Consider the following 23,591-nt stretch of genomic DNA (forward strand, 5'->3'; position numbering starts at 1 on the left):
TAAAATTGTACAAATGTACAGTGTCCTAAGTCACATGTTTATGGAGCCTAAAAAACAAATTCAGTAACCAAACAATTGTGAACCGTTATCCCTTTAAAATTTCTATTTTCAAACTATTTTAAAAATTAATGTTCATTATATAAAATACCTTAATACTTAATTCTTAAGAGGGAAAATGTCATGAAGATATAAAGTTCTTTGGGTTGTTTACAACAAAAGAATTTACAACAGTTTACTAAAAATTCAGTCATAGAATTTTCATAGTCATATATATGGTAACACTTCATGAAAAATGAAGCTTTTGCTAGTTGTAACATTCTAATGAATGAATTTATTTATTTAAGTTCCCATTATATGTTATGTTCATACAATAACTTTTAGGCAGTTTGAAGAGAACACATGAAGAAGAAGATGATTTTGGAAACATGCAAGTGGCGACTGCACAGAATGGCTGATTGAAGAGCAACAGTATAGAGGATGTGAATTTCTATTTGGGAAGGAGAAAATACTACAGACAGTAATAATGTAAAATGGTAAAAACACAAGTAGTTTCTTTTCACTTATATGTTGCTTCCAGACGTGTTTCTCTGCAACTTGTTGAGCAACATTTTAAGATGTCGGACTTCTGCAATAGATGGCACTGATGGTTTTATTCCTTTTTTTTTTTTTTTTTAATTCTTTACAGTTTTATTATAAACAAAGAATTTTGGACTTGCAAAGAGGTATTATTGCAATAATGCACTTTTCATACTTGAAATTTATTTGTATGATATAAAGTTGTTACTTTAAACAAAATGCAAGTTAGGGGGGACTTGTTTATAAAATCTGGGTAATTTATAACAAAAGAATTTCCTAAAGTTTGCTAAAAATTCATTTTGTTTTACATATTACATTTTAAAAATAATTTTACAGTTCAATTTTATGATGGAGCCTCTTACAGAAACATTAACAAATGCAGGAATCTGCCACATTTCTTTTTAATATAATTCAATAGCTTAATTATCTTTTAGTTTTTTTAAACTTCTTGATCCCATCTTAATAATCTTTAAATCATGACATTAGCCATCTGTCCTTACTTTAACATGATCCAAGTATTGCTTCTTTTCCTACTACCTTCCTAATTTTATCCTATAGAAAAAAAAGTTTAATGAACAAAGGAAAATGTTTCGCTTTATAATACCAGATGCTCAAAAACAAGGAGAGTTTTAAACTCAAGTGACTTTCCTTTAGCATTCTTAAAAGCCAAATGTTGTGTTTGTTCTTTTGAGTTGTGTAGCCTGTTTTTTCTTTGTCCAAAATGGTTCTAAATAGAATATAATAAACCAGTGTAGCACTATTTTTTTCCTAAACAAAGCCCAAAAAAGAAAAGTGCCTTGCCTCATTAGAAAATATAAAAAATAAATCCTCACGTCCTCTAAATTAGTATGTAGAACAGTGAAAAGTTTTGAACGTTTTTCTGTAATTTTTTTTAAACCATAAATTAGTTCAAACTGAAAGTCTTAAGGCTTGAAGAAACCTTAGTAAATTATTTGGAATATGGAGCATTTACTCCATTTTTATGTTGTCTTAATGATTCTGTGAGATTGTTCTGGCTCAGAGAAATGCTTTTCTTTGAGGATGCATTTATTGGGGAAAAGTGATTGTGGGAGACTTCAGTGTATTATACATTAGCGTTGTAATCAGTTCTTGGCATTGCATTAATCCAAATTTCCCCCATAATTTGCATTAGCAAAGTCACTTTAGGGATCCTAGGTTCTCCATGTTTTTATTTATACATATAAAAATTGTTCTAAGAAAAACATTTTTGCTATTTTAAGTATGATGTTGGGGAGGAGAGGAGTGTTTTTAACTTTTTATAGTTGGTGATTTAGGGTAGCACAAACAAAAGTCCTTTGTATCTCACTTTCCTCAGTCCTCTCTTGAGGTGCTTTACTGATGGGACTTGTAACGTAGCAAGTTACCTACTTCGCTTTCCTCCCTAACGTGTAATAATACAGTAAAAGCTTTTTTATCCAGCAGAGCAGGAGAGTGGCAGTGAATCAAAACTGCTTTGTTAATTAAGCGTTAATTCTGCTGCCCCAGGTGGTATTCCTCTTATTTCCCTTCCCTTCCTTATTTTACCACCCTAAAATAACAGCATTATTGTCAATCCCATTGTAGTCTTGTATTCTGTTGTGTGATTAGGTCATTGGGTGTGGTGGTCTAGTATAGTCAAGATTTGCATTGAGTGTTCAGAAATTCCAGCTGGTGAAGTGCCAGATAATACAACTTTCCTGTATATAGATCATTATTGGTTAGGTCAGCAAAGATCTCTTTTGCAAACTAATAATCTGTGATGCTTCATTCCACAAAAACGGCTTAAAAGAATCTTCGTAATAGTCCATTTAGGTTTTAAAAATGAGGCAGTTAAGATTTTCTAAATTAATTTCTTAAATACACATATCCTCTCTAGTAGTCTGGCCAAGAGTACAGGTTTGGTTATTAATTTACAGTTGGTAATTTTCCACTTTTTCTAACCACTGAAATTTTTATGTTGGCACTAAAGTGCCTGCCCAGCACTGTATATTAAAGACTCCCACAAACACTAGAAAAAAGGACTGTCATCTTCTTGAGTACAAATTAATATGGACAAAAAGTTTATTCTTTCTATAAGAATACTGCAAGTTTGTTTTATCTTGGTTTCATTCTTCCACCCAGTGTTCAACTAGTTCTTCTGGTAGCTCTTCCTATTCTTCTGTTTGGTTCCATTTCTATAATTCCTCTGTTTCCACTGATGTTTTGTGATAGCTAACTACAGTACATTTAACCAATCATGATTTATTTTCTAGAATATTTGAGTAATGTATGAGTGACCCAGCACCCAATTTTAAACATTAAATATTAACCTGGGCACAGAATTTAAAATGATATTGCATCAAAACATAGGAGAACTGCTTTATTTTCCATTTTGAAAGTATGAAACTTCAATATTGAAAATATTCAAACTGGAATGGCAGTATTCTTACCTTGTAATTTCAGTCCATTGGTTCCTGTTAATTTCTTATCAGATGTTTAAACAGCAGTTACCTTTGTTTATTTGTATCTACTCTGTGGTGGAAGTATTAAACCATGATACCCTTTGCTACCAACTCTCAACCACCTAACTTTCAGAGCAGACTATTTGTTTTGGGAGGATTTTGTGCTTCATCTGAGTTTAGAAGTAATGTCAGAAAATGTTAAGCATGTCCTTTTAAAGAAAATATAAGGTTTATAATTGTCTTATTACCATGGTAATTTAAATGAATTAGAAGTATTTAACTGCAATCTTGAATTATAAAGTTGGGATGCATATATAGAGATATATATCAAAATCTCAACTTGATGTAAAGTAAATGAGCAGTTACCTGGCAGACTTTTTTTTTCAGATAACTGTTTAATCCATAATTCCATAACAAACTTAGCTTCACTTCAATATTTATTTGTCCATTCATCAGTGCTCCAATAGGTAAATGATAGGAAATAGCTGAAAATTACTAAAAGATTTTTTTTTTTTTATTGATTAGAAAAATAAGTTTCTAGGGTCTTTGAATGCTGGATTTTTTTTTTTTTGTCTTATCCATCCATGGCAGCTAAAAAAAAAAAAAAATCACTCAAAATATTCAGGTTTACATGCTAGCTCTCTCTCATAGGGAGTTGCCATACCTCACAGTTCAAAGTGTATTTTGTAGATCAGTAACATTATACTGACATGTAATTGCAATTTACTATGCAGCAAAAATAATTCACAAAGAAAAATAACCTACAGTGTCTATTTACCTTTGTATAGACAATTGCTTAAGTTACTCTGCTTTTAACATCTGTACTTGGATCAAATGCTTATGTATGTATAGGAATGTCACAGTGCAAGATGCTGCTAGCTCAGGCACAAAGTATTAAAATTATTTTGTGAAGATTGATGGTTGTATTAAAACTGGTGTGCCATTATACCTCAAAAAGATTGAAAAGCTCATTTATACTGCTTATGCCTCAGAACCTCTTTACTTAGATTGTTGTCTTCTAGGTAAAAGTAACCCAATTTTAGTCCCACACAGATTAAGAAGGATGAATGAACAATGGATATTGAGAAGCACTTAAGAGTATTTTCTAAAACATTGTGATCACACATAAAAATTATGGTCAGTACACGGAAGGCCCAAGTTTCAGCTCAAGTATATATTTTTTTGGGGGGGTGGTACGCGGGCCTCTCACTGTTGTGGCCTCTCCCGTTGCGGAGCACAGGCTCCGGACGCGCAAGCTTCGCGCCCATGGCTCACGGGCCTAGCCGCTCCGTGGCATGTGGGATCTTCCCGGACCGGGGCACGAACCCGTGTCCCCTGCATCGGCAGGCGGACTCTCAACCACTGTGCCACCAGGGAAGCCCCAGCTCAAGTATATTTTAAACAATTAGTTGAACAAGTTTGGAGTTGAAAGTGAGGAAATTTGTGAATGAAGGAAAGGGTAAGGCCACATCCATAGAACAGCTTCCAGCTCATTAAAAAAAATACTTTTTGCTTTCAGTTTTCCCCTTGTTAGCCTACCTACATAATATTCTTCATCAAATCTAAGACATCATCATTAGCATCTCTACACCACCTTTTTGATCCTACTAAAAGGCAAAAATTGCTGAATAAACTAAGACAAGCCACCGATCATAAAATGCATCCACATTTCCAAATGTTACATGTAAAAAAGAAAAAAAAGTGCTTGAGAGTCAGTGAAATACAAATATATAAAATACATGGAGCAAAATAAAAATCACAATTGCCACTTCGTTATACCTTTTCAAAAGTAAACAATGCTCAAAAGTGTATATATTGAAATGTTCTATGCAGTTTTTTTCATACTCAATTTTACCCACAAAATGGCTTAGAAAAATCAAATTTCTCTGGTTAACTAAAGCTAAATACAGATCATCAGTTTCCTCAATTTTTATGTATTACACCTTACCTACAACTCTATTTCCTGTAGGGGGGGATTTAAGATAAGACCTTAAGAACACTATTTAAAGGGATTTATTGAAATAGCCACCTTATAGTTTTACTTCAAATTGTTCAGTGGTAAGAAATGAAATAAAGCATTTAATTTTGCCTTTTATTAGGGTTTTTTTTGGTGTTTTTTTCCTGGCCATGCAGCACAGCATGCGGGATCTTAGTTCCCCAAACCAGGGATCGAACTCGTGCCCCCTGCAGTGGGAGCACAGAATCTTAACCACTGGACCACCAGGGAAGTCCCTATTAGGTTTATTTGTTAACAGAGGTTTTAAATTACCAGACTGTACCTAGTAAAGCTGGTGTTATCAAGGTTATAGGACTCCTAAAAAAGCAAAACTTAGCTTTGTTGCTTTCACTAGGGACAGATCAATTCATCTGCCTATATCATTAGCAGGTGAGTAGTACACCCTCTGTTGGTGAAGAATTTCTGTTGTTTTAGAAAGCCGACTTTAGCTTTACTGCATGGAGGGAAATCTGAAATCTAGTTGAGGTAGGTGAGAATCAAAGGGATGAGAAACAGGTGATCTTTACTTTCTAAGCTCCTTTTACAAAAGGTACACAAAACTAAGATTTTATGAACCATGACTTGACCTAATAATTCAATAGACAACTCAAGAAAAGCACAGAAAACATTTAGATTCTAACAAAAGACTATTCATATGAACAGGTTTAATGTAACATGAAATGTAAAAGATTCGAACCAGTAGTGAAGTATCTAATTCTTATTTCAACTTAAAAAAAATAATTAAAATAAATAAAATCAAAATAGGATAGTGACCAGAATAGTACCATTATAATCACATTAAATAGAAAAGCTTCCATCAACATTTGAAGAATGTAATAAATGCAGTATGATACATTTTAAAATACTCCACTCAATTTTGTAATCCATTTTCATAAAAATGTTACTCAGAAGAGAGGCTCAGACACCCATGGAAAAATGAGAAATCAGCTTAGAAATACATAATATGCCAGGATTTACTAATTCACTGTTAAAAAGTACCTTATATTTCTCTTAGATATTTTAAACAAATGAATAATTATTACATTTAACATATAAGACAGGTGGTACTTCAGCTACATTAGAATTATATCAACTTTTAGATGTACATTTAAATTGTCACATTTTATAAGAAGTTAATTTTCATTTCTCCTTATTTTAAAGGCTCACCAGGTTTGCCAGTACAGTATTAGGATCAGCAAATGTTGGACTGAACTACATTTAGTTATAATATGTCTAACATCCAATTTCACGTAATATATGTGAAATGATACACCCCTATGTGGTATTTAGATATATTTCTTTGAAAAAAATATTAATTTTATGAATGTGATAAGAAACAGCCTTATTCACTGTATGCTTTTTTTTTTTTAATGAGCAGTACAGATAGCAGACATATAACTTCTTACTACCTATACTGACTACTAAGAAATAAAGCCGAACTTTAGAAAAATACAATGCAAGAAAAGATTCAAGTTAAAAATATACTCCTTTGGTTAAAAATCATCCCCTTAACAATTTCATCTGTAATCTAAACTCAGCATGTCTCACCAGCCCAAAGTAATCTTCTAAATGTCATTATACTTGTATTACAGTGTTTTTTTCAATCCAGTATTTATGGAGGTCACTGGGTTGCGGCAACAAAATACTTTAACTCTAGGAAGAGAGTGTAGCCTTGTTGCATCAGCTCCTTTGACAGATGTCTTTCTTAAAGGTTTTACTTTAGAAACCTCTGACACATGTAGTTTTCTTCAGATACTGTATATCCAAACTTTTTATAGAAACCAGCGTTTTGTGGTAGACATTCAAGGGTAATCTTATAACAGTTCAGTTTCTTGCTTAGCAAAGTAAGGGTTGATAATAACCTGAAATTAAAGAAAAAAAAGGTAGGCAAGGCATAGAGCATTTGTTAATAAAAATGGATTTTAGTAACAATGTGAGTGACTATCACATAAAACTTCAAGTTTTTGTTACAAATAGGTTTATTAGATCATGGCCCTTCCCACTATATTCATTTAAACATTCAAATTGTAAGTGGTTAAACATTTAAATCACCCAAAGCATTTGATTTTGTTTCAAATATACTTTAGTAATCTCCAGCCCATTAATAAATAGAACAAATATTATCCTAAACCCTGAACTCACCCTAAACCCTCTTTAATAGGTTTTAACATTAATATTAACACCAAAGACTAGAAACCTTTTTAAAAATATGGCCAAAATTAATCTTTTTCTCTAGATCTATTCAAACTATTTAGGAATAGCCAACATAAAATGGGTAAATAATTGCTTTGTTCTTTATCATTTTTAAAGTTACTTAAATATTTGTGAAAGAATGTATTAGGTTAACTCTGGATTGGTTGTAACAAGTGTAAACAAGTGTAACAAGTGTAAACAAAGCAAAAATGTATACATCTTTATAAAAACTAGGAAAGATCTACAAAAATTTACCTGAAGGGTTTTCTCATGTTGTATAGATTGAAAAATCTTATTCTGAAGACAGAACCTCTTGATTGAAGTTACACAATTATAAAAGGCATGACTAAGTTACATGGACTAGAAATACTGGAAATTGGTCTCTTTCATTCACTGATGTATACCAAATACCTTGAATAGTATCTGGCATATAGCAGGTGCTTAATATTTACTGAGTGAATTCCTTAAAACTCAGAAGGGATAATATTAAAAAGCAAGTTCTATTTTATAAATAAGCAATAAACCTATGAAACTTACTTTAAAAGATTTAGATAAATGTATAGAGGATTACACTGTGAAGGCTGTTTCAGTACATGCTTCTAAAACTTCGTAACTGAGAACATTTCCTTTGTTTTTAAATATGACAGAGAAACGGACAAATTACTTGGCTCACCAAAAGTTTGTTTCCTACTACTATAAGAGTACTATTGGGGCTTCCCTGGTGGCGCAGTGGTTGAGAGTCCGCCTGCCAATGCAGGGGACACGGGTTCGTGCCCCAGTCCGGGAAGATCCCACATGCCACGGAGCGGCTGGAGCCTGTGCTTCCGCAACGGGAGAGGCCACAACAGTGAGAGGCCCGTGTACCGCACAAAAAAAAAAAAAAAAAAAGGTACTACTATTAAAAGTTAATAACTAAGGTGTTGCTGTTTTAACAGTACACTTCCAATTTCCAAACTTTATGGTAAAAATTATATTAAAATACCTTATTTCTTCATTAAATTCAGTCTAAGCTATGGAGTGAGAATGAGTTCATAATTAATGATGCTTAAAAAACTTCAAACAGTAAAACACTTTTAAAAAAGTATCTTGCAAGAAACTATAAACTGAAACACAAAGAGTATCTAATTTATCCAGGGTTACCTTGTTTCTGCCTACTTACAATTTGCCAAGCTGCTTTCCTCTGCATTCATCACTAACAACAACATCTTCTACTCTTCCTCTCTGAAAATATTTACAATGTTTAAAGGACTAAGCATGTAGTTTTGTTTTAGTTAAATCAACAAGTGACGGTAAGAATTAATTGATAAATGTTTTGTAAGCCTGAACTTTGCAAAATGCAAAGTTTTTTAACTTACTGTTATAGAGGAGATAATACAATCAATCAATTTGTGGCCTAATTTTGCTTTGTCTGTATCTTAAACCTTCCCACCCCATTATTTTAAAGCAAGTCTCAAAATCCACATCACCAAAATGTAATCTTGTCATGAATGTACTACATCCATCATCCTACTCCTTGCTTAATTGCAATTTATTTCAGACATCCAAATACAGTTTATTAATTTCTAGTACAGAAACCACACCAAAATTCATACTTCACAGAATAATTCCAGGTGTTTTCTATCATATTCTCATTGGATTACCTAGGTTTTTTCTTTACTATTTCATGTGAGTCATGAGGAGTGAAGGAAATCTACAGGCATTAGAAGTGTCACAATTAGAACAGAATATATTATTCTGAACCCTTTACCACTGGGAAACTGATGGGAATTTGTGTTAATGTAGTATATTCAAAGTATTGTTTTTGAATAAAAATTAGCATTAGAGATTCCAAACATTACTGCCAAATTCCACGATGCTGACTCGATTTCTCTTTGTCTATACCAATTCTAACACCTTACAGAACAATTTTTAGCAAACAATTCATATATTAACACATTTTCTTCCTCATAACTCTTAGAAGACAATGGGAAATTGACTGTTACTAAGTGATTTCTAAGAAGCAAAACTTTTATTCTAGCCAATATTTGGCTCTCTCATTTTACAATAAAAAGCAGTGGGAAAACAGACTTGTCTAATGGTAACTCAAAGTCGATTTTGCTAGAAAACACATATCCATTTTACTCATAAGCATTAATATGAACTCATACCTTAGCACAGGAATGGATGAATTTATGTTCTATTATCAGAGTTGCTGTAGCAACTATCTGTCCTAAAGTTACATCTTCCACGACTGTAACATAATAATCCCCAGATTTCTTCATGTGCTCAAAAGATTCTGTGGAAATTGGAAAATAGTGTTATGTGGCAGACATTAAACTTTATTAGGTGCCAGAAAAATACTAGAATTAGCTTACTTCAATAAATATTATTGAATATTTATAGCTATTTTACCACAGTAATTTTAAAGAAAATATCAATTATTAAAAATGACCAAGTAGTTGAAATATCAGCAATCAATATCAACTGGGACATAGTCCATACGTTTAAAAAAATCTTCTAGCAAAATAAAGTAAGACTAAGATAGCTATTTTAGATGAACAGCACTTAAAATACAAATAAATTGTACATGTTGCCATTACTGTGATTAGTGTATGAAAACTTTTATATCTTCATTACTAGTTAACTTTAAATTAATTAACGTTTTCACTTAACAGATATTCACGCAGAACAAAACTCTTTGCAAATTTTAATAAGAGAATGTTTATGTGTCTCCATTCTTTAATTTTTAGTCTTTTGATTTTAAAATAACTTGACAAAGTAGTTTTCAATTTTCCCTTTGTGCTCTCAAGTGTTCCATGATTACATGACCTGTTTTAGAAATAGAATCATCATTTTTGTTTGCTTTGAAAGCACCTTGTGAAGTAGATAAAAAAATAAGTCTTCATTTCCCAGCTTTTCCCAAAGCCACATAGCAAACAGGAGCAAAAGTGGAATAAATATCTTCCCCTCAAATTGACTTTTAGTACTTATATTGATGAAATAACATGATTTTTCATCTAATCTGATATGCCTGCAAAGAAGAATTCAAGAATAAAAACTGAGCCTAACAGTCTCAACATACTGTTTATTTCCACAGTCTTGTTCTAGTAATGGGTCTGGAGTGGGAAGAAATAAATTCAATGAAGGAAAAGAAACAATGAGAATCAGGAAATAATAATCTTCATCTCAGGAAGGTCATATAGAGTACAAAATAAAATTACCTATTGAAGGAAATGAAGAAAATAGGAAGACACTGTTAAGAGCATTGGATGGAGTCAGGAAGGTGGTAGTTCTTTTCTTACCAATAACTTCCTGTGATCTTGGGAAGTCATTTGGCCTGTCTTTTAATTTCCATCCTCTCATATGTATTAAAAAGGGGGAGGGATGAACTAAAAGATACCTGCCAACCTTAAAATTCAATATAAATGAACCAAAAAATAAATTTAGAACATATTTTCTTACATTTTTGATTGGGTGATGAAATTTCTGTGAAATGACCTAACCACATGAAAGGTAAACACTACAATAAAAAACACTCTCTAAGGTTGCCACACAGGCTCTGTGCTACAGTAATTACCTAAAAGTAGCCAGGTATTTTGTAAAACATGGTAGTTGCTACATTTGGATTCTAAAACAGTTCAGCTACATTAAACAGTTAAATAAGAAAATAGCTAATTTGTTATTTGAATAATTTCGAGCTATTTGAACAAAACCACAAGTAGACACTGAACAGAGCTCTAAACAAAAATAAAATCTTGTTTCCCTTTATTTCTTTTCCTTCAGGAAAAAGAGACTGTAGGACTTACTCATAAATTGTTCCGGGTTGACAACTCCAGTCTCTGTCAGCTGACCTAGTACCTTAAAAAAACCTAGTTTTGAAAAACAGATTTCAAGTCATGAGAACAGCAAATGAAATATATATCAAAAGAAGTAATGTGTCAAGCTGGTGAGCAATTATTTTTTCAAAACTTTATGTAATGAACTATTTTAAAAGATTAAACTGAAACCCATTATTCTTTCTATTATCACTACGTAAAACAAATAGTAGTAGGTTTTACCAATGTTTTTGCCTGCATAACATTTTTGGAATAGTGCTGACCTTAATACTCAGTATTTACAGAACCAGCATGTACAGTTTTCAATGTAATTTGCATTACATTCAACACAAGGGATGCCGAATTTTCCCAAATATGTGCTTTGGTTTTACTTAAAAATGCAAGATTCTCATTATGACCAAATATGATACTATTTGTAAAATAAAATATAAATAACATTGTTGAGACTACAGTTTTTAAAGATTCCTGATTAATTTCATTAATTTCAACTTTAAATTAATGTGAATAGCATAGAATGTTGAGAATCTTAACTTCTATACACCCAATAATTAATATGACCAAAATATAATAGTTTCTTAAGATTTCCTACCAAGAAGAAAACTGTAAAAAGTTAATTTTTGATTACTGAAATTTAAGGAAGTCATTTTGGAGAATTTAGATGTTAAAAAAAGGAATACATGTAGACAAAACCTTTTGCAACTTATCCAAGGCAAATTATCTTTATCCTCATTCTCCATCCAGCTTCTTAGAGAAGATTCTTCCTTACGTGTCATTATACAAGATAATTTCCCCTTTTTGGCTGCTTAATTAGGAAGGAACACTGTTGTATTTAAGTCATTTGAAATACTGTAATACAGTACTGTAATACAGTAACATCTGGTCTGTACACATTGGAATTGAGTTCTCAGTCACTTTAAAATTTAAGCACAAAGAATAATATAAAAGTCCAATAGTATTTTTAAAAATTATAGGCATCATCATCATGTTTGTGGAGAACACAGAATGCTAACTATAAGTCTAACCAGAATTTGTAAACTGAGTCCATACCTCTATTTAAATCAGCAGTACAAAGAGGCCTCAAAACCAAACCTTCTCCAGGATGTGTTGGGGAAATGGCTGGAGAAAATGTAGCTGTATTCTGACTCCAGTCCACTTCTTTGAGTAGACTTGGGTCAAACATAGGCGTTTCATCAGGTTTCATCTTTGCAGTAAGGTCTAAAATAAAATTTTAAATGTTAAGCCATTTTGTTTAATAGAAGATTGTTGATTGTCAAGAATGTCAATTTTTTTTTTTTTTTTTTTGCGGTACGTGGGCCTCTCACCCCTGTGGCCTCTCCCGTTGCGGAGCACAGGCTCCGGACGCGCAGACCCAGCGGCCATGGCTCACGGGCCCAGCTGCTCCGCGGCACGTGGGATCCTCCCGGACCGCAGCACGAACCCGTGTCCCCTGCATCGGCAGGCGGACTCTCAACCACTGCGCCACCAGGGAAGCCCAAGAATGTCAATTTCTTAATAAAAATTAATGCGTTAGAAAAATTCTTTAACAGGTATGCAAGATATTTTATTTTAGCCTATCCTGACTCTAACATCAAATGCCACAGCTAGAGCTCTATAGAAAACTCACAGATTCTATCAGACAGTAAACAAGTGACTAAATTTAGAAGTTTTACACTTGAAAACTCCATTTTCTAATAGGACCTTTAAAGCATTTTTTCCTCTGGGTCAGTGCTACTAGTGTAGCACTGTGAATAGCTGACTTTTCAGGAGCTTTTTTTTTTTTTTTACATTATTTAATTTTATTATTGGGCTAAGGAGTAACTCATCAGTTTTACCTGACACTAAAGAAGACTTACTGGGTGTGTAACTTTTTTAAAAATTATTAACCATGAACAGAAAATTCTCTGCATTCACTGGAATATTTGGTCTCAGCTATGATAGATTCACACCAAGACTATCTACTGGATTTTGTTTTCACAGCAGTCTTTCTAAAAATCTATAAGTTTCTCAGCTACATCTAAGCAGCTTAAGAATAGCCAGTGTCACAAAAACAGAAATATAGATCAATGGAACAGGATAGAAAGCCCAGAGATAAATCCACGCACATATGGTCACCTTATCTTTGATAAAGGAGGCAAGAATATACAATGGAGAAAAGATAGCCTCTTCAGTAAGTGGTGCTGGGAAAACTGGACAGCTACATGTAAAAGAATGAAATTAGAACACTCCCTAACACCATACACAAAAATAAACTCAAAATGGATTAAAGACCTAAATGTAAGGCCAGATGCTATCAAACTCTTAAAGGAAAACACAGGCAGAACACTCTATGACATAAATCACAGCAAGATCCTTTTTGACCCACCTCCTAGAGAAATGGAAATAAAAACAAAAATAAACAAATGGGACCTAATGAAACTTAAAACCTTTTGCACAGCAAAGGAAACCAGAAACAAGATGAAAAGACAACCCTCATAATGGGAGAAAATACTTGCAAATGAAGCAACTGACAAAGGATTAATCTCCAAAATTTACAAGCAGCTCATGCAGCTCAATATCAAAAAAATAACCCAATCCAAAAAAGGGTAGAAGCCCTAAATAGACATACAGATTGCCAACAAACACATGAAAGAATGCTCAACATCATTAATCATTAGAGAAATGCAAATCAAAACTACAATGAGATATCTCACACTGGTCAGAATGGCCATCATCAAAAAATCTAGAAACGATAAATGCTGGAGAGGGTGTGGAGAAAAGGGAACACTCTTGCACTGCTGGTGGGAATGTGAATTGATACAGCCACTATGGAGAACAGTATGGAGGTTCCTTAAAAAACTAAAAATAGAACTACCATACGACCCAGCAATCCCACTACTGGGCATGTACCCTGAGAAAACCATAATTGAGAAAGAGTCATGTACCACAATGTTCACTGCAGCTCTATTTACAATAGCCAGTACATGGAAGCAAACTAAGTGCCCATCAACAGATAAATGGATAAAGAAGATGTGGCACATGCATACAATGGAATATTACTCAGCCATAAAAAGAAACGAAATTGAGTTATTTGTAGTGAGGTGGATGGACCTAGAGTCTGTCATACAGAGTGAAGTAAGTCAGAAAGAAAAATACTGTATGCTAACATATATATGGAATCTAAAAAACAAAACAAAAAAAGGTCATGAACCTAGGGACAAGATGGGAATAAAGATGCAGACCTACTAGAGAATGGACTTGAGGATACGGGGAGGGGGAAGGGTAAACTGGGACAAAGTGAGAGAGTGGCATGGACATATATACACTACCAAATGTAAAATAGCTAGTGGGAAGCAGGTGCATAGCACAGGGAGATCAGCTCGGTGTTTTGTGACCACCTATAGCGGTGGGATAGGGAGGGTGGGAGGAAGGGAGATGCAAGAGGGAAGAGATGGGGATATATGTATATGTATAACTGATTCCCTTTGTTATAACGCAGAAACTAACACACCATTGTAAAGCAATTATACTCCAATAAAGATGTCAAAAAAAAAAAAGCCAGTGTTTTTCATGCTATTGAAAAATGATCAATTACGGTATTTTCCTCTCTTTTGAACATTCAGAAATGGTCAGGTTCTTATTAGGTGTGGTCTAATAAAACTGAGAAATAAGATATAATGATAGAAAGAATGAAAAACATATGAAGCATAAAAATGGCTGGGGGGGGGGGCGGTGCTTCCCTGGTGGCGCAGTGGTTAAGAATCTGCCTGCCAATGCAGGGGACACAGGTTCAAGCCCTGGTCCGGGAAGATTCCACATGCCACGAAGCAACTAAGCCCATGTGCCACAACTACTGAGTCTGCGCTCTAGAGCACGCGAGCCACACCTACTGAAGCCCGTGCGCCTAGAGCCCGTGCTCCGCAACAAGAGAAGCCACTGCAGTGAGAAGCCTGCACACCACAACGAAGAGTAGCCCCCGCTCGCCGCAACTAGAGAAAGACCGCACACAGCAATGAAGACCCAACGCAGCCAAAAAGAGAAAAAAAAGGCTGGTGGGGCACACTTCTGTGGAACAGAGCTGCTGGAGGAAAGTCTTTCTAACAATTATTAGGAGATTGTAAGGCAACCCTGAACTTTGATTTGTAAGCCCATGCCCAGCTAAAGAAACCACAGTTGACCCTTGAACAACATGGGTTTAGGGTGCCAATCCTCCACACAGTCAAAAATGCGCAGTTGAAAAATCATGTATAACTTATGGTCGGCCCTCTGTATCTGCAGTTTCATATCCGTGGATTTAACCAACCTTGGAATGTGCAGTACTGTAATATTTACTGTTGAAAAAAATCTGTATATAAGTGGATCCTTGCAGTTCAAACCCGTGTTGTTAAGGGTCAACTGTATTCTATTTGATACCTGCCTGTACTTCTTTGAAACAAAGAATTTAAAGATATATATCCATAACATACTACCATAAAACAAGAAAGCAATGCCAGAAAAATTAAAGTCCACTTAGTAACAGAACAATTTCCCCAATAACCCAACTCCCAGATGTTCCCTATTTCATAAGTCACAATATGCTTAAGGGCAACTATTCTTAAGTTTTCCTTAAAGGTCGACTGAACTGTATAACCCTATGTAACTATTATATATAGTTTATATATATATATATATATAATATATATATATATATACTCTGCTGCAGTATAGCAGAGGCTTTGGGAAGGTACTGTGATGTAATAATAGAAGTTAACATTGGTTCAGCACTTATGTGCCAGCATTGTTCAAAGAACTTTACACATTACTAATTCACTTACTATAACAATCCTACAGGGTAGGGATGATTATTATCTCCATTTCAACAGATGAGGAAATGCAGGTGTAGACAAGTAACTTGCCCAAGGTCACAGAATTAGCAAAGCTGAAATTGAAACCTAGACATGGAAAGAGCATGAGCTCTGGAGTCAGACCTGGTGTTCAAACATCAACTGTGTGATGATGGCTAAGGAAGTTAAACTGAGAATGTTTCCTCATTTGTAAAATGGAGATGAAACTGTTAGAAGAAATGAATTACTGTATACAAGTACCTAACAGTGCCTGGCACAGGGCAAGTGTTCAACAAGATACACTGATACTTCAGTTAGCAACTAATTTAAAATTTATTTTTATACGTCCTTGTTAACTTTGTTCACCTTTAAATTAATTCATGAGTCAGGCACTGTGCTGGGTACAGGAGCTACAAAAAGATGATCTATTATGTTTATGTTAAACTGAAAGCATTCGTGGAAAGGAAAGAAAGAACTTTAAAAATAATAGATACAAAAATAAATAAATAATAGTTACTATGTAGAATACTGAGAGGTTTGTTTTCTTTCCCTCAAAAAGGACTCAGATCATGTTATGCTGTAAAAACTATGCCTGGATCTAAGAATAGTAATGTAAGGAAATTGTGATGATTAAAACAATCATTCATAAAATTTAACAAGCTTATGGTCCACTTGAAACAGATTTTTTTGTAGATTAATTTTAGTGCATGCAGTTTAGTATTTGTCCCTGATAATTGGACCCCTGAGGCTTTTGAGAGTACTCTAATCTGAAAGATGGATAACAAAATTGTTTTTCAGGTATACAGATAAACAGGCTAAATATTTATCAATAAAGTAAAATGTGTACACTAAGTGCAGAAGTCAGAAAGTATTACAAATTTAAGTTCTTCAAGACAACATACCATTTAAACATTTTGATGTTCATGCTATTTAACATACAGTTGTAAGCATGAAGTTTAAAGAAAGCTCAAAAGGAAATGTGGATGGACATTAAGATAATTTAAAGTTAACTAGATTTCTTCTTCCTATAAAGTTGCCTGAGTTTACAATGAAATGTGCCTAGAAAACTCGCAAAATAGGGTTAATAATTTCTGAGAGAGAGGGGAGGTACACAGGAGAAGAATTAGGATTATGAAGCCTTTAAAGGATTTTAAACAGTAAATACTAATATTTTCCTGTGCTTTTCTTTAATCGATGGTCTTATTCCATGAATGATAAAAATAAATGATGCTGGCTAATATTTATTGAGTACTTTATATACAAATGAAAATACAATGAAAGATCTGACTAGAAAGCAGGCACAGTAACTAGCTCAAGATAACAGAGCAAATAAGGAACAGTGAGGATTCGCAACCAGGGCCAGCTTCAAGGACACAGGGCCCCGCACTTAATTCTCTGCTGCCACTGTCGAAATTGTTAATGTTGCCACAAATTATGCAACCATTCCTGCGTGACTCCAGACTCTATACTCTGTAGTACTGAAGAGGCACTAGTGAAGGTGAATTCTCTACTTTATTGTGCAAGAGTTTAAAATTTAGTCAAAGCAGCACTTATATTTGGAAAGTAAGAATTTCAGGCTAGTTAAAGTACTTAATGCATTCTGGATAGAAATAAGAATCCATATTCTTATGGCAATCAAAAATTAATATCAAGGGACTTCCCTGGCAGTCCAGCGGTTAAGACTTAGCCTCCCATCGCAGGGGGTGCAGGTTTGATCCCTGGTTGGGGAGCTAAGATCCCACATGCCTCGTGGCCAAAAAACCAGAACATAGAACAGAAGCAATATTGTAACAAATTCAATAAAGACTTTAAAAATGGTCCACATCAAAAAAATCTTTAAAAAAATTAATATCAAAATGTTTACATGAGCTATTTTACAAAACAGAGCCATACTTAAGGTTACCTTCTTTTATCTTATTCTGTCCCCATACAGTAAATTCTGCTGGTGCCCAATTAATATGCTGGGCAAGTTAAAGTAAGATGTGATTTGATACTAAATTTCAAAAGCATTTATAAAAGAGAAAAACAGGTAAATTTATTTGGTTTACAAAAGAAATAATTTTCAGCATCTTAAAGTGCCCGCAGGTACCACAATATAGGAAATTTCAGTAAACAGAAATGCACAGTTGTTTGAAGCTGAATTTCACCATTATCATTGGGGTCTTATTTTGTTTTGTTTCTTTTGGTTTTGGTTTTTTTGGCCACGCTGCTTGTGGGATCTTAGTTCCCCAACCAGGGATCTAACCTGGGCCTACAGCAGTGAAAGTGCCGAGTCTTAACCACTGGACCGCCAGGGAATTCCCTCATTGGGGTCTTATTTTGAAGATTTTAGATTAATTTTAAAAAGTAAACCCTAACCCTTCTTAAGTATTTCTCAAGTACCTTTTCTGTTTAACTACTAAGTTAACAAGCATTTAAAGGCCCATATATGCCTAACCTTAGCCCAATAAATGCCTAGTGAATGAATAATGAATGGTATAAGACTTATCTGGAGATCACATTTCAGAATATCTAGAAGAAAAAAAGATTACCAAACTGCTACAAGTGATATCACAAAAACCATACACCAAATTCATTTTTACTAAGATCACATCAGGTTTTCAGTCGGTTGACCATTCTTTGGACACAGTTTCAACAGTTTTCTCAGCATCTATAGTGCACTAGAATATACGTGGGGAGGAGCTGCTGCTAGAATCAAGCAACTGAGAGCAACAAGTAATAAGATACTGGGAATGAAGATTTCAAAAGTTGATATAAAAATTAAAAAAAACAATCTAAGGTCAAATCTAAATGGACTTTACATATCTCAAGAGCTTTCGGGGCATTACTGTATGACTTCAGTACATGGTTAAAGCAGGAAGGGGGCCCGTGTGCTGTTTGAGACTTTGGGGTTCGTCTACATACATTTTATAACTATTTCAATAGTAATTTGACTGAATTGTGAATCTAAAGAACACTTCATTCGGTGATGATTTTAATAGGCCTAGCTATATTTATTAAATTATGCAATTACACTTCAGTTGAGAATTTTAAAATTTCCTGATAGTTTATTTGATCCCTGTGACTTAGGCATTATTCCCAGTCTACCCATGAGCAAGCTGGAGCACGTGGAGCTTTCAGTACGTGACCCCAAGGTAACACAGCCAATGAGTGAATTGGGACTAAATCCTCCGATGTTGTTCTCCCGTCTTGAGCTCTACAGTACCATACTCAATAGAAGCCAATATTTACATCATCGTGCCAGACAGGGAGGCGTCTCCCCTATTCTAAAGAATGTCAGTGAATCCTGCCTAATGAAACTGACCTAAATGATTTCTTGAGGTCCATTCTAGGATTTATTCACGAGTGTATATCCTAACAAAACTATAGTCGCCCTTCAATTTTGTATGAAATTTTAAGAGTTCGATTTACATAAACAGCTCCTATAAGAGAAATCACAGTACTCAGTGTTTCTAGGGGTAGAAGCCCCCGGAAGAGACAAAGGATGTCCGTCTTTCCTGCGGTGAAAACCCCGATTTAGTCAGTGCAGGTGATCTTCGGAGCAGAATCATGTCCTCAAGTGGCTCCTGACCGCCGTGGGGTGCTACGCGGAAAGGAACGGTGTTAAACAGGGCCAGAGGCGTTCGTGCCCATTTCAAAACCGATGGCGGCAGAGACTGTGAACAACTGTCTCAATCCCCCACGCTAAAGCCTGACGAACGAAAAATTAGTTTCGACCTCAGTCTCTGTTCCTGCCTGCTAGGGCCACCTCCTGCACGGCTGGACCACTGGCCATCATCCCTAACCTCTGCTCCACACGTGTGTCCGCTCAACTTGCTCCAAACTGCCCTCTACGCCCTCATACGCACCCAGCTGGCGAAGATAAATGCCCGGCTCCCCGAACGGAACCTCCCCCCGCCCCGGACCGGGCCTAGGCCGCCTCGCCCGGGGGTAGCAGTCACACCTGTTTGATAAACCTGAAGGGCAGGCCCAAGCCGGCACCCAGGGCATCCGGCCGGGCCCCGCTCTCTCTCCCCGACCCCCGGTCCCCCTCACCCATAGAGACCTGCAGTCGGCGCTCCTCTCCAGGCCCGTCGGATTCTCACCCACCCGGGTACACAGCACTAGATCCACATCCGGCTTCAGCGGCAGCCCCACCTCCTCCACCTCCGGCTCTACAGTCTCCCGCAAGGCCGCCGCTCCGCGAGCCGCCGCCAGGACGTGGCAGCACCGACACCTCCAGCCCGCCCCTGCCCGCTTACGTACGGCCGCTTGCAGGCGGAGGAGGCAACTGCGGGCGGAGGCGGGGTCGAGAGCCTGGGGGCCGGGAGGGGCGGGGCCTGCGGTCGGCGTCAGCACGTGAGGCGGCGGCGGAGACGTCGTGGGGACTCCACCAGGCAGGCGTGCCGGCAACGAGTCTTGGCACCGCGCGGCACCTGCTCCTCGCTCACTAAGGCTTCCCCCACGGCCTCAGCGTCTCGGTTTAACTGGACATAATTCTGCCTCGGAGTCAGCTAAGCACTGTAAGTGGTGACTAGTGTGTGCATCTTTGGTTCCCAGAGACCAGAGTCTCGGCCTCTTCCCTCTTCGTTTGCCCCTCGTTGCACCTTCCCTTCGTAGTCAGTTCTTTCATTGATTAGGACTTCGGCTACTCGCTGGAGGCTCGAATCTCCTCATCCCCAGTTTTCTGAGTCACACATCCTGCCTCTGTGAGGTGGGACCCCTGCATTCTACTCTGAGACTACGTTTTATTTCTCGCTCAGATCCTTTTTGGATGAACACGGGGGTTAGGACAATGATTCTCAGCTGCGGCGATTTTGCCTCCCAGGAGGCAGTTGGCAATGTGTGGTCATTTTCAACCTCAAGTCTGGGTGAGAGGTGTTACTGGCATCTCTCCAGATGATAGAGGGTAGATATGGGTAGAGATCAGGCATGCTGCGACATGTTTTACAATACAGAGGACAGCTCCCCACAATAAAGAATTACCTGGCCTGAAATGTCAGTATTGCTGAAGTTGAGAAACTCTGGGTTAGGAGAAGAAAACTGACTTTTCTCTGTACTCCCACTTACAAAGCGTCTTACCTAACTAGCACGTGCCCTCATTTTACAGATTGGGAAAGAGTTTCAGAGATGTTAAGTAATTTGCCGAAGTTACGTAGCTAGTAGCTCCCATTCCTTGCCTTGTACCATAAATTTCAACTGATTGAAATTGTTCTTAATACGGTTCAAAGAATTAACACCATATATAGTCTGCCAGAAATAATATTTTCTGCTTATTTGTGAGACTTAAATTTCAGATAACTCTTTTGCTGATTGATGTATTCTCATAACTTCAAATATCTCTGTATCTATCCTTGTTTTTACCCTTAAACATACAAAAGAATTAAGACATAAACAAAAATAAACACCACTAATCTTAAACATATAGCCTTGTTTTCTTTCAGACTTCTGGCCCTATGTTTACAATGAGCTCCTCCTGAGCAAAAGAACCCTGTAAATTTTATCATTTATCAGAGTGAAACAATTAATTATAAAATGTATCAGAGACCACAGGAGTTCTAAGAGGTACCCCCAAAGATCTGCATTTGAGACATACTACTCCTTACCCTCATTGTGCCATAGGAACCCAATTCCTCTTCAACAAAGTCAGTCACTCTGACCAGACAGTGACCCTTTTTCTTTGACTGTTGCAAAGAGCAGCCCAAGGTAGCCAGGTGACAACGTCACCTTCTAGTTTAATAGAACCGTTGGTGTGTCCTCTGGTGATTTTTATTTATTTTATGGATTCTTTTTTTAATAGAGATATAATTGGCATATAACATTATATTAGGTTTAGGTGTACAACATAATGATTTGATATATGTATATATTGGGAAATGATCACCACAGTCAGTTTAGCTAACATCTATCACCACATATAGTTACAGATTTTTTTCTTGTGATGAGAACTTTTAGGATTTATTCTCTTAGCAACTTTCAGATATATAGTACAATACTGTTAACTATAGTCACCATATATCACATTATATCCCTGGGCCTTATTTATCTTATAAGTGGAAGTTTGTATCTTTTGACCACCTTCCTCTCATTTCACCCCCCATCCCCCTACTCTGGCAACCACCAGTTTGTTCTCTGTATGTATGAATTAGTCTTTTGTTTAGATTCTACATATAAATGAAATTATATAGTATTTGTCTTGCTCTGTCTGACTTTTTTCACTTAGCATAATGCTTTCAGGGTCCATCCATGTTTTCACAAATGGCAAGATTTTCTTCTTTTTTATTGCTGAGTAATATTCCACCACGTGCATGCATGCCTAAACTTCTTTATCTACTCACCTGTCAGTGGATGCACAGGTTGTTTCTATGTCTTGGCTATTGTCAGTAACGCTGCTATGAACATGAGGGTGCATATATCTTTTGATGTATAAGATAGAGATTTTGTTTCCTTCGGATAAATACCCACAGTGGGATTGCTGGATCATATGGTAGTTCTATTTTTAATATTTTGAGGAACCTCCATACTGTTTTCCATAGTGGCTGCACCAATTTACATTCTCACCTGTAGAACACAAGGGTTCCCCTTTCTCCAAACCCTTGCCAATGCTTGTTATTTGTCTTTTTGATGATGCCATTCTAACAGGTGTGAGGTGATAGCTCGTTATGGTTTTGATTTGCATTTCCCTAACAATTAGTGACAATTGAACACCTTTTCATACACCTGTTGGCCTTACATATGTCTGCACTGGAAGCTGTCTATTCAGCTCCTCTGCCCATTTTTTAATCAAATTGAGGTTTTGTTTTTTTGGGGGGGTTTGTTTGTTTTGTTTTGGGGGGAGATTGCTATTGAGTTGTATGAGTTCTTTATATATTTTGGATATTAACCTCTTGTCAGATATATAGTTTGCAAATGTTTTCTGCCATTTGGTAGGTTGCCTTTTCATTTTGTTTATGGTTTCCTTTGCTGTACAGAAGCTTCTTAGTTTGATGTAGTCCCACTTGTTTATTTTTGCTTTTGGTATCAAATCTAAAAAATCACTGCCAAGACTGATGTCAGGGAGCTTACCCCATGTTTGCGTCTAGGAGTTTTCTGGTTTCAGGTCTTATGTTTGAGTATTTAATCCAGTTTGAGTTGATATTTGTGTAGGATGTAAGATAGGGGTCCAGTTTCGTTCTTCTGCATGTAGTTGTTGCTTTTTCTAACACTGTTTATTGAAGAGACTATCCTTTACCCATTGCATATTCTTGTTTGTTTGTTGTAAATTAATTTATCATACATGTATGCGTTTATTTCTGGGTACTTTGCTTTGTTCCATTGATCTATGTGTCTGTTTTAAATGCCAATACCGTATTGTTTTTTTAATAAATTTATTTATTTATTTGTGGTGGCCTTGGGTCTTCGTTGCTGCCTGCGGGCTTTCTCTAGTTGCAGTGAGTGGAGGCTACTCTTTTTTTTTTTTTTTTGCCGTACGTGGGCCTCTTACTGTTATGGCCTCTCCCGCTGCGGAGCACAGGCTCCGGATGCACAGGCTCAGCGGCCATGGCTCACGGGCCCAGCTGCTCCACGGCATGTGGGATCTTCCCGGACCGGGGCACAAACCCGTGTCCCCTACATCGGCAGGCGGACTCTCAACCACTGCGCCACCAGGGAAGCCCCGGGGGCTACTCTTCGTTGCAGTGTGTGGGCTTCTCATTGCGGTGACTTCTTTTGTTGTGGAACACATGCTCTAGGCATGCGGGCTTCAGTAGTTGCAGCATGCGGGCTCAGTAGTTGTTGCACATGGGCCCTAGAG

General features: G+C 36.4%; 2 protein-coding genes across 10 annotated transcripts in view; one reads left to right on the forward strand and one right to left on the reverse strand.

The window, feature by feature from the left end:
- The window catches only part of STYX (serine/threonine/tyrosine interacting protein), a 42,260-nt gene extending 27,603 nt beyond the window's left edge, over positions 1–14,657 (forward strand). For 3 of the 6 annotated variants that reach the window (XM_022570551.3, XM_089907716.1, XM_022570550.3), the window contains one exon: positions 382–6,401. In XM_022570551.3, the coding sequence (XP_022426259.1) occupies positions 382–455 (74 nt within the window). In that variant the 3' untranslated portion in view covers positions 456–6,401. The other 3 variants (XR_016392175.1, XR_002644121.3, XR_002644120.3) reach the window with 3 other exon arrangements.
- GNPNAT1 (glucosamine-phosphate N-acetyltransferase 1) lies at positions 5,366–20,051 on the reverse strand. 4 transcript variants are annotated; one of them, XM_022570554.3, is made up of 6 exons: positions 19,866–20,051; positions 12,069–12,236; positions 10,992–11,054; positions 9,354–9,481; positions 8,366–8,427; positions 5,366–6,875 (listed from the first exon to the last, which is right to left on the reverse strand). In XM_022570554.3, exons 2-6 carry the CDS (start codon positions 12,220–12,222, stop codon positions 6,728–6,730), a joined length of 555 nt encoding a protein of 184 aa, XP_022426262.1. In that variant the 5' UTR covers positions 12,223–12,236; positions 19,866–20,051; the 3' UTR covers positions 5,366–6,727. The 4 variants fall into 4 exon arrangements, with proteins under 4 accessions (XP_022426262.1, XP_022426261.1, XP_089763843.1 ...); XM_022570553.3 differs by having other exon boundaries at positions 19,856–20,051; XM_089907717.1 differs by lacking the exon at positions 19,866–20,051 and adding an exon at positions 12,344–19,782.
- Positions 20,052–23,591: the final 3,540 nt, after the last annotated feature.

The sequence above is a fragment of the Delphinapterus leucas genome, chromosome 2 (genome assembly GCF_059928025.1).
Source record: "Delphinapterus leucas isolate spDelLeu-1000000601 "Yukka" chromosome 2, BTC_Dleu_Yukka2, whole genome shotgun sequence".
NCBI lineage: Eukaryota > Metazoa > Chordata > Mammalia > Artiodactyla > Monodontidae > Delphinapterus > Delphinapterus leucas.